Source organism: Lynx rufus, unplaced genomic scaffold (genome assembly GCF_022079265.1).
Source record: "Lynx rufus isolate CCGP_SWC_20201006 ecotype Redwood Valley unplaced genomic scaffold, mLynRuf1.p SCAF_4, whole genome shotgun sequence".
NCBI lineage: Eukaryota > Metazoa > Chordata > Mammalia > Carnivora > Felidae > Lynx > Lynx rufus.
This window is the reverse complement of record NW_025814856.1, coordinates 36,780,474-36,796,998: the sequence shown is the minus strand read 5'-3', so window position 1 is coordinate 36,796,998 and position 16,525 is coordinate 36,780,474. Positions and strand designations below refer to the sequence as shown.

Sequence of the window (16,525 nt, the reverse complement as noted above, 5' to 3'; positions counted from 1 at the left end):
AATAACATTTTAAATGACACCCTTCAAAGTGCACATGTTACCTTGCAATCAGAAAGAGAGAGAGAGAGGAATGTCAAGAATCAGGAAGTGCTAAGAGTTGGCTGCTTTTACTGTAATTTGACTTTGGAGGCTTTTTGTGCATTGGGTGAGGTGAGCATAGCATATTCGCTTGCTGTTTACCATAGTAGAGAGTGGGCCTCTGGGAGACAAACCTCCATCTGCACAGCTGGCATTTCACTAGGACCACCATGAGGAGTTTGCTATTTCAAGGACTAGGAAGTATCTTTTATCTTCACAACTAGGTCATTACCACATCATTCAGACCTGCCCTCCAAGATATGGAGAAAATCCCCCAAGATAGTTGAGAGATGAAGGGCAATAGCAAATTGTATACTGCCTTCTTCTCTTAATGCTCAACAATGTTCAGTGTGCATAGAGGAATATTCTCCTAAGAAAGCCATTTGTGAGCCCTTTGACTGGAACTATTTTCCATGTTCTTTGCCTTCTCCTTGTTGTATTTATGCCCCAGGACCTTTCTTTGTTGCCATGCACAGTCCTGTTGCACTCACATTGTTGTGCGATCATTATTTCTTGAATGTATTTTCTCATATCTGTCCTAAAGTCAGAAGATGCAAACGGTCAATTGGAGGAACTGAGAGCCTGGAGGTCCCATAAATGTGCACTGGAAGGTATGTTGTCTGTTGGGGAGAAATCCCCATATGGTGGCAATGACTTTGCATTGGGAAGGGAAAGAATGCCTTCTTGCCTTCACACTAGTTGCCCTTTTCCTGTCACCCCAAAACCAAGTCTCAGGTCATATGCACTTGCACAAAATAACCATTTTTTTTACAGCATGGAAAAAGGCCGTGGAAGACGTTTCTAATGCTTTGAGTTCTATTAAACCAATCAGGGAAGAAACAGCCAAAAGGCTGAAGGAGAGAGGAGACGTCCTTGATAAATTCTATGAAGAAAGAAAAATGGCTACAGCAAAGTAAGACGTTCATGTGATAATGGTCCCGAGTACTGTTGTATGAATGAATGTGGTGGCCGCTATAGATAAATATATTTCTTCTAGGATTGGATCCAGAGTATTTTTGCCAAATGCATTCAGGAGAATTGTGCCTGCCCTTCCTACCTTGCTTCCTATAACCTGCATTTTCCTTTCTGTCCTTAGTGCTTGTCACACATTCTTGTGTCATGTACTTGGGGTAGAAGAGGGAAGATACTGGCATGAAGCACACTGATAACAGGATCCCCTCTGGATCCATTTACATTGGCCTATAGGTTTCAATCCCATCCCATTGTCTTATCAGCCGGGAATTAGGTGATCTTTGTTCAGCACCAGACTTGGGTCAAAAATATTTAGGGAAAACATTGACTTATCTTGCTGCAGAAACCATGGGAGTTTCTTTCTAGACTGTGGGTTGGGATGGCATCAGTACTGCATCTCTTCATCCAGTCTGCAAGTGAGACTCGTATGAAGTGTGTCTTCATGGGTTCATTAGAAATTTGGTGCACCAGGTGCATGTTTTTTCTTTGGTCCAGTATTTCCTTTTGTTCTCAGGAGGAGGGCCTTTAGAGCCCCTCATTCACATTGAAAAGGAAATGCTTCCTTGTCTTCCCTGGAGACTCAGCTTCTGTTAGTCCTTTCCACACCCGGGGTGGAGCCTGCTCTGTCTCACTGGCATGTTGTTTTTGTTAATTTGTAAGCTCTTTGTGGGAGCAGGTAGAGCACCCTGACCACCTTTCTATCTTCACCCCCTTACAACAGAGCCTCTACATTACAGCCACCCCAGAAAGCATTTGCTGAAGGACTACCTGTGAGACCAGAGGGAAATGCATGTACTTTTCTCTGTCTAGTGCTTTTGTGTCCATTACTAACAGTCTTTCAATTTCGCATGTGATTCTTGAGTACATCCGGTGCCAAGTTGAAACCCTTTAAAGCAACACCATGGACAAAATAGTCTGAGGGCAACACAGCAAACCAGCCTTTCTAAGCATTTCCCTCTGCTGCCTTCACTGTCAATGAACTGAGTCTTGTTAAAGTAGACTGACTCCATGAAGTTGATGGCTTTCCATCTGAAATCTGTTTCCTGAAGATAACAGCCTGACTGTGGGACAGTTCACACCATGTTATATTTCAACATATATTGCCACTCTAAGATTGGCCTTTCCCTCCACCAGGATCTTTGAAAGAGTGGGCAGGGGTTGCACTCCTGAACCTTAGTGGTGTATGGGAGTGATTTGCAATGCTGGTGAAGCCATATCCTGGAAGGCTGTCTTTCATACTCAGTGTCTGTGTCAGGGTACAACTTCTGGACTGAGATTCAGTGCACTGCCCCATGGAGGTGTAAGGCAATGATGATCCCCTGCCTCATCCTAATGGGTACAGTTGGTCAGGCACAGGTTTTCACACTGACCTGAAACAGGCCTTCTCCATCTCAAACAAAAGACCAACTCTGGGAAGGCACAAGGTGCAATGTTATTTGATGACTTGACGATGAAGGAGTAGAAGCAGAGAACTAGAAAGGCGGCTCTGATTGTAGGCGACGTGGCAGCAGACGGAGGTTGAATTTTCTTTAACATTAAATGGGGTCTTCATTTCTCTGACTGTGTTGTCAGTCTGTGCATCGTTGGGGGAGGGGATAGGGATATTTGAATCTAGGCTTTAAGAGAGCCGAGAAGGAAAAAGGCAGAATTTCTGGACCTTGGCTACTGGACTATGTATATATCTTTCCCATCTTAGGAATCTGGATATGACAGACTGTGAACTAGTGGCAATGAAGAATCAGATGGCAACTGCAGAGGAAAATCTGAAAATAGTTACAAGGGACATACACAAGTGCAAGTGAGTTCAGATACTAATTAGCAGCGGCTCATGAAACCCCTGTTCGTTTCTTAGTTCTAACCTTTGTACAATGGGTAGACTCCATGAATATAGTAATACAAACACAAATTCAGAGGACATATCCGTACAGAATTAACAGATAGGAAAAATAAGTATTAGAAAGAACAAAACAATTAAGCTACTAAACATTTCTGGGTCTCCAGCATTGACCTGCCCCTGTAGAAACTTCATCCATGCCAACGTTCCTGAGGGGTGGTGTCAGTTGTCACAATCTATAGGAAAGCAGTGTGTCATAGGATGAAATCATATCCATCAACAAGGTAGTACCATCTGATGGTCCTGGTCTTTGCAACCCTAGGAAACCTGGTGAGTACACAAGTTAAAGGAGAATAGAACTTTATGTTGGCTTTATGATGAAAGTCACTTGTCACATGATGAATTAGGGCAAGATTGCAAATGGAAAAGAATTCTATGACCTCTGCACCCTACGGGCATGGAATAATGAGTAAGGAGAGGATGGAACAATAGCTTTGGTTCTGTACATTTATAATTGTGTGAAAAGTGTTTCATGTGAAAGGATAAATTGTATTGGGGAAAGATATGAGGATGACGGGAACATGAGCAGATTATTTATAATCCTACCTAATATTAGGCCTTATTTGACGAAAACAATTGTATCTCACAGACAGCAAATTGAACAAACACGAGAACAGCTGCAGAAGGCAGAACTCACCTTCACACACCAGGTAACGTGAGTTCTGCCTGACATATTGAACCCTTAGTACCTCATGTGGTTGAGTGTAGTGGCCCTTGGAATTCCTAAACACGGACTTTTCATTGTTGCTTTTTCAGGTCGCAGTTTATGAGCGTGATGCTCAGGACAACTGGGTAAGTGTTTTCTTTTTTCCCCCTCTCTCTCGTTGGTTCTCAGCCTGGCACGACTGAAGGTGGATATGTTTTTCTCCCCTAGATCAAGACTCGGATCCGGGAGAGGAAAATGGCAGAGCAGAGCCGAGAGGTCGCCCGCTTGAAACACAGGTGTGGGAGCGTGACATGAGTTTTTATGGGTGTTTTGAGGGATGACAGCTGTGCTGTTTAGTGTCTAGTCAGAGGACGTGGCGTTGCAACTATGATAGAAGTCCATTCTTTTTCTGTATCGAAGACTGGGTGTGATGGAAGGAAAGAGGCTGCTTGAGGGATACAGGAGGTGGAGACCAATGCCTGGAAGTCGAGAGATGCAGAACCCTGCGAGGAGAGGTAAAAGGCATGTGGTGATGTGCAGCAGCCTAATTTCTGCGGCAAAGCCTTTTCCTGTGGGTGATCATCGTGTGTCCTGGACAGAACAGCAAACACTAAGGACAGCAGGTGGTCTGAAGGGGTGACAGAAGGGTGTTCTCCTCTGGTACTACAAGCAGTGAGGCACTTGTCCCTGGGACTGGTGGAGCTCATGCCCCTCCTCTGGCTGTGACCCTCCCACCTCCTCTAGCATCCCCCTGTCTGGAGAGCTTGGAAAGGATGAGAGGACAGGGGCCTCATCCTTCTTCCCACCCGGACTCAATGTGAAGACTTTAGTTTATTTGAGGAGAAGGTCATTTATTGACTATTTTTAATGTTCCTTTATTTTTATTGTTGTGAACTGTAGACCTACATTCCTGAATCCAAGCTCCAAATAGCTTCGTCCTCTGATGTTATCAGTGCAACTCTGCGGCTTCACTGCTAAACACCCATAGTTTTCCTTTACTCATTAATATAATATCAGTCAAGTTCAGTTCCATTCAGAAATAGTTACATAATACCGGCTCCCATGTGGAAGGCAGCTTATAGATAAGCTGAAAGACTGAACAATTTGCCTGGCGTCAGAAGAAACACACCCATGCTCCTCTGTGGAGGGTTTTTTGATGTTATCCACCAACTGACGCTCTCATTTTAATTTTTATCTGAAATGAGATGCTGAGTTATTACCCCTCATGTGTATTGAGAAATGGCTGTTTTGGTGACGATTTCCTGATTTCTCTTTGACCTGCCCTCTTGAAAGTTATTTGACTAATTATGAAGAACATGAGCCAGGACCCTATGGTTTCTTCATTAAGATATGATGGGATGGTCTCCACCTTATCACTGGGGTCAACTGAGGCTTGTGGGTTACTCTGCCTCTCCTCCTGGTCCTGAGTGTGGGCAAGAGTTTAACACGTCACAAAATGTGGTGTTTGTGTGAATTCTGCACAGTCTACTAAAATCAGAGTAAACCTCTATCCCTTTCAGAGCTTTTAGCCGAAGCTGATGTCACTCCCATGAGTCACCACTACAAGCAGTCTACCAACAATGCCGAGAAGGACAAGGTAAATGCTGGGGCCATTTTCAGTTGTAAGTCTGTCAGGAAACCCTCATTTGCGGAACAGCATGCTCTGCGGCCTTATCCCTGTTTTGTGTGTTGTGTGATATGTCTGCCTGTTTATATTTTCCAAATGCACAGCCTTAACCCAAGAGTCTACAGGCTTCTGTCTTTTCAGCCTGTCATCTTTTTTCTGGTCAGCTTAGTAGCCAAAGGAACTTAGAAGTTGACCACCTTATGGCTTTTGCCTTGTGTTCAAAATAACAGCAACAGGAAGATACACTGCACTCTACAGCAAAGTCTCTAAGCTTGTTGACTCCTAACACACTACCTCTCTGTGGGATCAGTGTTGTTGCTATTTTCCTCTTTCTGGTCACACTATTCATGGTGAAGACTGTCTGTTAGTTCTAAATGTGAAAAGACTTCCCTCCAACTTTGTATTGTGTGCCTTGTACAATTTATGATGGTTTTAGACCAAGTCATTGTCATAACTCACCACCTTCACGTCTTCATGGGTAAATGAACTGTTTGGAATCCTTTCAAGCAGTATCTTAGGTAAAAGTATTCTGAACACAAGGTCCTTCAGTTTTATTCATATGAGCAGGTTCTCTTGTGTCTCCAGTCAGTGTTAGAGCTGATAGCATCGCTCATGTCACATCCCTGGAAATGTATACCAAAGTCAAAACACATTTGCATTAATTCTGTTTCCTGAATGTCTGCCTCTTTTTTCCCATAGGATGTATCACTCTGTGTCTTGTAGTGTACACAAAACCAGAATTCCTTATGAATTCGGGTAAACACTTGGGGGCCTAGTACTCATTGATGTGTAATATGTTCCTCACAGCAAACATTTCCTCAGGTCCCCTACAAGACTCCAGGCATCCCCAAATCCCGAGTGGTTTCTTGGCCTTTGACAGCATTTGCAGAAAGTAGGAAGACCTCTTTCTCAGCGAGGGAAGCAGAGGGGGCCAAGTGTGGGGCCGGCAGGCAGAACTTGTCCCCAAGAGAAGCTGTGATTTCATGTGCAGAGAATGAGCTGTGTATTTGCAGTCCATTTTTCTGTGTTCGGAATAAGCCAAAAACAGAGCTTTTGCCGTCACTGTAGTGGAGGGATGCAAAGTGATCCTGCACATGGATGTCCGCCTGTCTGGAATATGCTGCTTCATTAGTTTGGAATTACTTATTTAATCCTGTAAGATGGGATCATTTGGTTCCAAATTCTCAGACCTGGGCAGGGACATGTGGTGACAGTAGTTTAACCGCCTGCGGTTAGTTGCCTAAGCTGTAGGTGGTACCCAGTGGCAGGGACAGAGTTTTCAGGTACTGATGCTACTCTCTTGGATCCTGGTGGCAGAGAAGGGGGCAGGTGCTGACCCGTACTTCTATGGGTTTCAGCTGCTTTGGGGATTGGTTCTCTTGTGTGGCATCTGCACATAGCTGTCACTTCTGTTCTGCAGGGCAGTGTGGATCCGTGGCGACCTCCTCCATCAACTGGAAGATTCTGCCCACCCCACTATAGAGGCCACCCTTTGATCTGGGCACATCCACCTCCTGTGCCAGGTTCGGGACCATCCCGAACCCCTCCACCTGCACCACTTGGTAAGATGATCTGGGCAGTATGAGTTGGCTTGCTAAGAACCTTCATCTAATTGTTGTTGTTGTTGAGTGTTTTTTAAAGAAAATTATTAATGTGTATTTATTTTTGAGACAGACAGAGACAGAGCATGAATGGGGGAGGGTCAGAGAGAGGGAGACACAGAATCTGAAGCAGGTTCCAGGCTCTGAGCTGTCAACACAGAGCCCGACGTGGGGCTGGAAGTCACGCACTGTGAGATCATGACCTGAGCCGGAGTCGGATGCTTAACCGACTGAGCCACCCAGGCGCCCCGTTGTTGAGTCTTGTACAAGGTGCAGAGGTGGTACCGCAGACCATTGCAATGCAAGGAAAATGCCTGCCATCATCACCACATTCCTTGAGTTTCTCATGATTGACTTATCATCCTTGGGTCATTTCCCCCACTTTGTGTTGGTACACGTGTCTCTTGTGGAGATGGAATGGGGCTGTATGCAGGAAAGCAGGCATAGCGCTTCAGCCGATGTGTGCCATACACAGTCCATGTGCTGGGCGGTGGGAGGCATGAGGCGCAGCCTAACGTATATCCATCCAGTTGAGCCCCCAGTCATCCACAGTTGTTTGAGGTGTTATGAAAACACCTGAACCAGGGCTTTTATGGGTCTTCATCAGAGTTTAAAGAATGGCTCTCCCTTTACCTTGGGATCACCTGAAGCATGCAGGATACCCTGTGCATGTGATTTGGGATCTGACTGGGCCAAAGAGTTTAAGTTGCTTGAGGAATGAGGAGAGTGGTTTTTGTTTTTTGGGGTTTTTCTTGGTTTGTTTTTGTGTTTTTGTTTTGTTTTGTTTTGTTTTGTTTTTTTTAATCTCTACACAATCTACTCAAAGCAGAATAAACCTCCATCTCTTTTAGGGCCTTTTGCAGATCCACATGTTGCTTCTGTGAGTAACAACAACAATGACTCTACCAAAGGGACCACGAAGGACAAGGTAAATGCTGTGGACATTTTCAGTTGTAACTCTTCGGCAAAACCCTCCTTTTTCTGTTCAGCGCTCTCCTGGCTTTGTGTCTGCTTTGTGTGTTGTATGATATGTCTGCTTGTTTTTCTCATTTTCCAAATGCACAGCCTTAACCCAAGAGTCTACAGGCTTCTGTCTTTTCAGCCTGTCATCTTTTTTCTGGTCAGTTTAGTAGCCGAGGGAACTTAGAAGTTGACCACCTTATGGCTTTTGCCTTGTGTTTAAAATAACAACAACAGGAAGATACACTGCACTCTATAGCAAAGTGTCTAAGCTTGTTGACTCCTAACACACTACCTCTCTGTGGGATCAGTGTTGTTGTTATTTTCCTCTTTCTGGTCACACTATTCATGTGTGAAGACTGTCTGTTAATTGTAAACGTGAAAAGACTTCCCTCCATCTTTATATTGTGTGCCTTGTACAATTTATGATGGTTTTAGACCAAGTCGTTGTCATAACTCACCACCTTCACGTCTTCATGGGTAAATGAACTGTTTGGAATCCTTTCAAGCAGTATCTTAGGTAAAAGTATTCTGAACACAAGGTCCTTCAGTTTTATTCATATGAGCAGGTTCTCTTGTGTCTCCAGTCAGTGTTAGAGCTGATAGCATCGCTCATGACACATCCCTGGAAATGTATACCAAAGTCAAAACACATTTGCATTAATTCTGTTTCCTGAATGTCTGCCTCTTTTTTCCCATAGGATGTATCACTCTGTGTTTGTAGTGTACACAAACCAGAATTCCTTATGAATTCAGGTAAACACTTGGGGGCCTAGTACTCATTGATGTGTAATATGTTCCTCACAGCAAACATTTCCTCAGGTCCCCTACAAGACTCCAGGCATCCCCAACTCCCGAGTGGTTTCTTGGCCTTTGACAGCACTTGCAGAAAGTAGGAAGACCTCTTTCTCAGCGAGGGAAGCAGAGGGGGCCAAGTGTGGGGCCGGCAGGCAGAACTTGTCCCCAAGAGTAGCTGTGATTTCACGTGCAGAGAATGAGCTGTGTATTTGCAGTCCATTTTTCTGTGTTCGGAATAAGCCAAAAACAGAGCTTTTGCCGTCACTGTAGTGGAGGGATGCAAAGTGATCCTGCACATGGATGTCCGCCTGTCTGGAATATGCTGCTTCATTAGTTTGGAATTACTTATTTAATCCTGTACGATGGGATCATTTGGTTCCAAATTCTCAGACCTGGGCAGGGACATGTGGTGACAGTAGTTTAACCGCCTGCGGTTAGTTGCCTAAGCTGTAGGTGGTACCCAGTGGCAGGGACAGAGTTTTCAGGTACTGATGCTACTCTCTTGGATCCTGGTGGCAGAGAAGGGGGCAGGTGCTGACCCGTACTTCTATGGGTTTCAGCTGCTTTGGGGATTGGTTCTCTTGTGTGGCATCTGCACATAGCTGTCACTTCTGTTCTGCAGGGCAGTGTGGATCCGTGGCGACCTCCTCCATCAACTGGAAGATTCTGCCCACCCCACTATAGAGGCCACCCTTTGATCTGGGCACATCCACCTCCTGTGCCAGGTTCGGGACCATCCCGAACCCCTCCACCTGCACCACTTGGTAAGATGATCTGGGCAGTATGAGTTGGCTTGCTAAGAACCTTCATCTAATTGTTGTTGTTGTTGAGTGTTTTTTAAAGAAAATTATTAATGTGTATTTATTTTTGAGACAGACAGAGACAGAGCATGAATGGGGGAGGGTCAGAGAGAGGGAGACACAGAATCTGAAGCAGGTTCCAGGCTCTGAGCTGTCAACACAGAGCCCGACGTGGGGCTGGAAGTCACGCACTGTGAGATCATGACCTGAGCCGGAGTCGGATGCTTAACCGACTGAGCCACCCAGGCGCCCCGTTGTTGAGTCTTGTACAAGGTGCAGAGGTGGTACCGCAGACCATTGCAACGCAAGGAAAATGCCTGCCATCATCACCACATTCCTTGAGTTTCTCATGATTGACTTATCATCCTTGGGTCATTTCCCCCACTTTGTGTTGGTACACGTGTCTCTTGTGGAGATGGAATGGGGCTGTATGCAGGAAAGCAGGCATAGCGCTTCAGCCGATGTGTGCCATACACAGTCCATGTGCTGGGCGGTGGGAGGCATGAGGCGCAGCCTAACGTATATCCATCCAGTTGAGCCCCCAGTCATCCACAGTTGTTTGAGGTGTTATGAAAACACCTGAACCAGGGCTTTTATGGGTCTTCATCAGAGTTTAAAGAATGGCTCTCCCTTTACCTTGGGATCACCTGAAGCATGCAGGATACCCTGTGCATGTGATTTGGGATCTGACTGGGCCAAAGAGTTTAAGTTGCTTGAGGAATGAGGAGAGTGGTTTTTGTTTTTTGGGGTTTTTCTTGGTTTGTTTTTGTGTTTTTGTTTTGTTTTGTTTTGTTTTGTTTTGTTTTTTTTAATCTCTACACAATCTACTCAAAGCAGAATAAACCTCCATCTCTTTTAGGGCCTTTTGCAGATCCACATGTTGCTTCTGTGAGTAACAACAACAATGACTCTACCAAAGGGACCACGAAGGACAAGGTAAATGCTGTGGACATTTTCAGTTGTAACTCTTCGGCAAAACCCTCCTTTTTCTGTTCAGCGCTCTCCTGGCTTTGTGTCTGCTTTGTGTGTTGTATGATATGTCTGCTTGTTTTTCTCATTTTCCAAATGCACAGCCTTAACCCAAGAGTCTACAGGCTTCTGTCTTTTCAGCCTGTCATCTTTTTTCTGGTCAGTTTAGTAGCCGAGGGAACTTAGAAGTTGACCACCTCATGGCTATTGCCTTGTGTTTAAAATAACAACAACAGGAAGATACACTGCACTCTATAGCAAAGTCTCTAAGCTTGTTGACTCCTAACACACTACCTCTCTGTGGGATCAGTGTTGTTGTTATTTTCCTCTTTCTGGTCACACTATTCATGTGTGAAGACTGTCTGTTAATTGTAAACGTGAAAAGACTTCCCTCCATCTTTATATTGTGTGCCTTGTACAATTTATGATGGTTTTAGACCAAGTCGTTGTCATAACTCACCACCTTCACGTCTTCATGGGTAAATGAACTGTTTGGAATCCTTTCAAGCAGTATCTTAGGTAAAAGTATTCTGAACACAAGGTCCTTCAGTTTTATTCATATGAGCAGGTTCTCTTGTGTCTCCAGTCAGTGTTAGAGCTGATAGCATCGCTCATGACACATCCCTGGAAATGTATACCAAAGTCAAAACACATTTGCATTAATTCTGTTTCCTGAATGTCTGCCTCTTTTTTCCCATAGGATGTATCACTCTGTGTTTGTAGTGTACACAAACCAGAATTCCTTATGAATTCAGGTAAACACTTGGGGGCCTAGTACTCATTGATGTGTAATATGTTCCTCACAGCAAACATTTCCTCAGGTCCCCTACAAGACTCCAGGCATCCCCAACTCCCGAGTGGTTTCTTGGCCTTTGACAGCACTTGCAGAAAGTAGGAAGACCTCTTTCTCAGCGAGGGAAGCAGAGGGGGCCAAGTGTGGGGCCGGCAGGCAGAACTTGTCCCCAAGAGTAGCTGTGATTTCACGTGCAGAGAATGAGCTGTGTATTTGCAGTCCATTTTTCTGTGTTCGGAATAAGCCAAAAACAGAGCTTTTGCCGTCACTGTAGTGGAGGGATGCAAAGTGATCCTGCACATGGATGTCCGCCTGTCTGGAATATGCTGCTTCATTAGTTTGGAATTACTTATTTAATCCTGTACGATGGGATCATTTGGTTCCAAATTCTCAGACCTGGGCAGGGACATGTGGTGACAGTAGTTTAACCGCCTGCGGTTAGTTGCCTAAGCTGTAGGTGGTACCCAGTGGCAGGGACAGAGTTTTCAGGTACTGATGCTACTCTCTTGGATCCTGGTGGCAGAGAAGGGGGCAGGTGCTGACCCGTACTTCTATGGGTTTCAGCTGCTTTGGGGATTGGTTCTCTTGTGTGGCATCTGCACATAGCTGTCACTTCTGTTCTGCAGGGCAGTGTGGATCCGTGGCGACCTCCTCCATCAACTGGAAGATTCTGCCCACCCCACTATAGAGGCCACCCTTTGATCTGGGCACATCCACCTCCTGTGCCAGGTTCGGGACCATCCCGAACCCCTCCACCTGCACCACTTGGTAAGATGATCTGGGCAGTATGAGTTGGCTTGCTAAGAACCTTCATCTAATTGTTGTTGTTGTTGAGTGTTTTTTAAAGAAAATTATTAATGTGTATTTATTTTTGAGACAGACAGAGACAGAGCATGAATGGGGGAGGGTCAGAGAGAGGGAGACACAGAATCTGAAGCAGGTTCCAGGCTCTGAGCTGTCAACACAGAGCCCGACGTGGGGCTGGAAGTCACGCACTGTGAGATCATGACCTGAGCCGGAGTCGGATGCTTAACCGACTGAGCCACCCAGGCGCCCCGTTGTTGAGTCTTGTACAAGGTGCAGAGGTGGTACCGCAGACCATTGCAACGCAAGGAAAATGCCTGCCATCATCACCACATTCCTTGAGTTTCTCATGATTGACTTATCATCCTTGGGTCATTTCCCCCACTTTGTGTTGGTACACGTGTCTCTTGTGGAGATGGAATGGGGCTGTATGCAGGAAAGCAGGCATAGCGCTTCAGCCGATGTGTGCCATACACAGTCCATGTGCTGGGCGGTGGGAGGCATGAGGCGCAGCCTAACGTATATCCATCCAGTTGAGCCCCCAGTCATCCACAGTTGTTTGAGGAGTTATGAAAACACCTGAACCAGGGCTTTTATGGGTCTTCATCAGAGTTTAAAGAATGGCTCTCCCTTTACCTTGGGATCAACTGAAGCATGTGGGATACCCTGTGCATGTGATTTGGGATCTGACTGGGCCAAAGAGTTTAAGTTGCTTGAGGAATGAGGAGAGTGGTTTTTGTTTATTGGGGTTTTTGTTTTGTTTGTTTTTGTGTTTTTGTTTGTTTGTTTTTTAATCTCTACACAGTCTACTCAAAGCAGAATAAACCTCCATCCCTTCTAGGGCCTTTTTCAGATCCACATGTTGCTCCTGTGAGTAACAACAACACTGACTCTACCAAAAGGATCACGGAGGACAAGGTAAATGCTGTGGATATTTTCAGTTGTAACTCTTTGGCAAAACCCTCCTTTTTCTGTTCGGTGCTCTCTCCTGGCTTTGTGTCTGTTTTGTGTATTGTATGATATGTCTGCTTGTTTTTCTCATTTTCCAAATGCACAACCTAAACCGAAGTGTCTGTGGGGTTCTCTATTTTCTGCCTCTCAACTCCTTGTGGAGGGTTTAGAACCAATCGTGCCTAGGGCTGAGCACCCAAGGGCTTTTCTGGTAAGTACCTGGAAATAACCCAGGGCGGAAGAGACCACACTCCACCTGGAAGTCTTTTGGCATGACTTATTTTTTCTGGACCTCCTCAGTGTGGAATCATTGCTCTTGCTGTTTCTTCCTGTTCTGTTTCTTTCTAGGGGATTAATGTGTTCAGAAAATCGGCAGTTATCCTTATGTTTTGAAAATGCAAACTGCCTTCACTCCAACTTATATTTTTGTATGTGTCATTTAGAGTGGTCTGAGACAAAGTAAATTTAATACCCGTCAACATTCAGCCTTTTTTTTTTTTTTTTTTTTTTTTTTTGTAAATGTGCTGTCTGGAATCTCTTCAGGTGTGCCCTGGGTATACATATTCTGAACTACGAGAGGTGACATATTTGTCCTAGAAAACACGCATTGCTACATGGGTGGTGAAGAGAGACAATCCGTAATTACCTGCATTGTGATTCTCCACTGTGTCCTTTGTGTTCACATGAGCACGTTCTCTTGTGTCCTGTGTCACTGTTACAGGTGAAACATGGAGATGTACAGCAGAAACGAAAGTGTATTCGTGTTAATTCTGTTATTTAGAATTTCAGCTTATCTTTTCAGAGAACAAAAGTACCCTGCGAGTTGTACTGTATTTAACTGAGAAGTACCCCTGAAAGAAAATAAATTAGCTAAGCCTACCTAACATGTGTAGGTAACATGTTTCTCTAAGAACATGCTTTTCGAGGTTCTCTGCATGACCTCAGGATCCCCATCCCCCAACATGTCTCTGTGCCCATGGATAGCACTTGCAGAGAGGAGAAGACCTCATTGTCGGGAGAGAAGCAGATCGGGCACAGGCGGGGGCTTAGAGGCAGAGCTTTGAGCCACGAGGGCTAGGATTCCATGTGTGGAGCCTGGGATTGTCATTCCTTCTCAATCTGTAGTTCTTCACATACAGATAAGCAGCCTCTGTGGTGGAGGCGGATACGGGGTGGAAGGCGATTCTGGACTTAAATGCCTTCCTATCAGGAATATGCTATTTTATTAATTTGGTACTCATTCCGTAAATCCTCTCGGACAAGAGCTTGCTGTTCTACATTTGCACACATGTGGGAACACTGGTTTGTCCCCATAGCATCCGTTCCCCACCCCCAAAGCTATAAGTGGAACCCAAAGTATGGGTAGAGATTTTGGCGCTGATGCTGCCCTCTTGGAACCTGGTGGTGGGGAAGCTGGCAGGAGATGAGCACTGCTTCTTTGGGTTGCCACTTTTTGCTGGTGTTGGTGCTTTGCTCTGTCCTATGAACATAGCTTTCATTTCTGTTCGGCAGGCCATTGTGAATGCAAGAGGGCCTGGTCCTTCCCCAGGATCGCCTTGCAGGCTGTCCCCCATGGACCACCCTTCACCACCAGTCACGGGCTATGGGCCACCTCCGCCTCCTCCACCAGCTCCTCCACGTACTAAATTTGGTAAGATGACCTGAACTGGATGAGTGACTGATAAAGCGTATTCGTCTTCTTGGTGAAAGACTTGGTGGGAATGATGTAGGGATGCTTGTGAGGGCTTGGCAATTCAACTGCAAACCTGCCTGAGGACAGTGTCACATATCTCAAGTTTCTCAGGACATAGTTTATAATGGGCTGTGTCATTTCCCTGTAATGAGGTCAGCTGTAGGTGTCTCTTGTCAAAAAGAAAGAGGATTTTTACACAAAGGCAGACGTATCAGGAGCACTGGTGCCTGTCTGACAGACACAATGTTTTGAGCTCCGTGAAGGATGAGATGCACCCCTAAGTGTAGGTGCCTCAGGTGTCCCGTCTGAAAGGGGGCACATGCATTATATGACACAGACCTTGTGGTCACCATAGTGGAAGTACCATTGAAGGATCCCGTGCAAAAATGGGGGAAACTTGAATCACGCAGGAATAGAAGGGAAGTTGAGCACAGTAAGCAGAGTTTGAGGAGGTGCAGAGGGGAGGGCGTTGGGGTCAGTAGGATGGACTTGGAGGCCATTTCTGGCAGGGCCCACAATCTGGGAAGGGAGCATGAGGACAGTGTGAAGTCTGCAAAGAACTGCTGCACGGGTTCAACCACAATGTAGAATGCAGTCATCATCTCTGAAATGTCAGCGTTACCACAGTGCACCTAGTTGATAATCTAAATAAAGTTTGTTGTTTCCCTTGGTCTTCTGAAGGGTCTGGACATGTATGAAGAATGTTCTGGGAGACTTGGGAAATTAAACTTAGTCTTAGGAAACGCTTGTCTGCCTCAGTTTGTGTGTCTCAGTGAGACTAAATGTGAAGGCAGGTTGTAGATCAGCTGTGCCGCTTCCTTGGCCTTCAGCCTGAGTCAGACTCTTGGTGGGGAACTCAGGGGTGAGGAGGAGCCGCCCCTGCTGAACTCTGGTCACCACACCCCTGCGTCTGCTGTCACCACCCTGCCTGCAGGTTTGCGTCTCCGAAAGTTCCCTCGCAATCTCCTGAGGTTTTGCCTGTGTTCCTGCTGTGTCAGCTCTAACACCAGCTCTCGGCGGTCATCTCAGAGCCTCAGGTTTGTAATCTGAGAAACAGGGACAATGTTGATTTCTGAGGTCACTACGATGAAGAGGTGAGAAGCACTTAAGGAACTTGTAAAATGTATGGGATGAGTGGACACTCACCCTTCTCAGGGTGGAAATGAATGTATCTCCACACAGAAGGTCATCAACAGATGTTCTTTCAATTTCATGAAACTAAGAGTGTAATGCCTGAGGCTGAGAGGTTGGCAATCCCTGTTTCAAAAAATAGGGCAAAGACCCCTGTGATTTTTCTTTTAAAATTCAGGTCCTACTTTGCGAAAAAGAAAAAGATAACTGTGATAGTGTGTACATTCAGGGATCTATATCTAAGATTTGAAGACAGTCATAATCCGTTAGAGTTAGACACACAGATGCAGCCACACAATTAAGTGTTCATCCAAGGCCACAGATATATTGTTGAAGACAAAATACATAGAGGAGAACACAAGATCCCATTGCAATAACCCAAAATCTCTTTGCCTTACAGGAGAATGTGAAATTTGAAGAGGACCCTGAATTGTGACCACTGGCTGTGGTGATGTGATATATTTAGAAAAGTTGCCTGATATGCGTATTTGACTGAATTCTTTCCCTGACCATTCCTGTCCCCTCTATTTTGTTTTTCCTCGTTTCCCCTAATAAACCCATCACAGTTCTGTATCTCTGTCATTATCTGCTTCCAGGAGGACCTATGGTCATTCTGTGTTGATGTACACAGTGTGACCCCTGTATACACAGTCACAAACAGGTAGAATCTACAGTAATAGGGGCAGAAGATAAGTGACTGTTTGAATTGTATTGACTGCACATGTCCCGCTGGTTCCTTCTGGGGTGGTGGCCACAACCTTCCTCCAGATCTGGTGACAGTTGTGTTCATTCGTCAATAGATCCTCGC

At 45.4% G+C, this 16,525-nt stretch overlaps 1 protein-coding gene and 2 long non-coding RNA genes across 3 annotated transcripts; all 3 read left to right on the top strand.

Annotated features, from left to right (window-relative positions):
* The first annotated feature begins 3,537 nt into the window (after positions 1-3,537).
* Positions 3,538-3,866, top strand: LOC124524186 (uncharacterized). Its single transcript, XR_006965171.1, has 3 exons — positions 3,538-3,594; positions 3,701-3,736; positions 3,819-3,866. It is a non-coding gene; the product is annotated as an uncharacterized LOC124524186 (long non-coding RNA).
* A 162-nt stretch (positions 3,867-4,028) lies between these two features.
* Positions 4,029-13,674, top strand: LOC124523344 (cleavage and polyadenylation specificity factor subunit 6-like). Its single transcript, XM_047095195.1, has 9 exons — positions 4,029-4,105; positions 5,111-5,187; positions 6,638-6,779; positions 7,670-7,746; positions 9,199-9,340; positions 10,236-10,312; positions 11,765-11,906; positions 12,784-12,860; positions 13,615-13,674. Exons 1-9 carry the CDS (start codon positions 4,066-4,068, stop codon positions 13,672-13,674), a joined length of 834 nt encoding a protein of 277 aa, XP_046951151.1. The 5' UTR covers positions 4,029-4,065.
* A 748-nt stretch (positions 13,675-14,422) lies between these two features.
* LOC124523653 (uncharacterized) lies at positions 14,423-16,259 on the top strand. Its single transcript, XR_006965066.1, has 3 exons — positions 14,423-14,544; positions 15,521-15,623; positions 16,118-16,259. It is a non-coding gene; the product is annotated as an uncharacterized LOC124523653 (long non-coding RNA).
* The last annotated feature ends 266 nt before the right edge of the window (positions 16,260-16,525 follow it).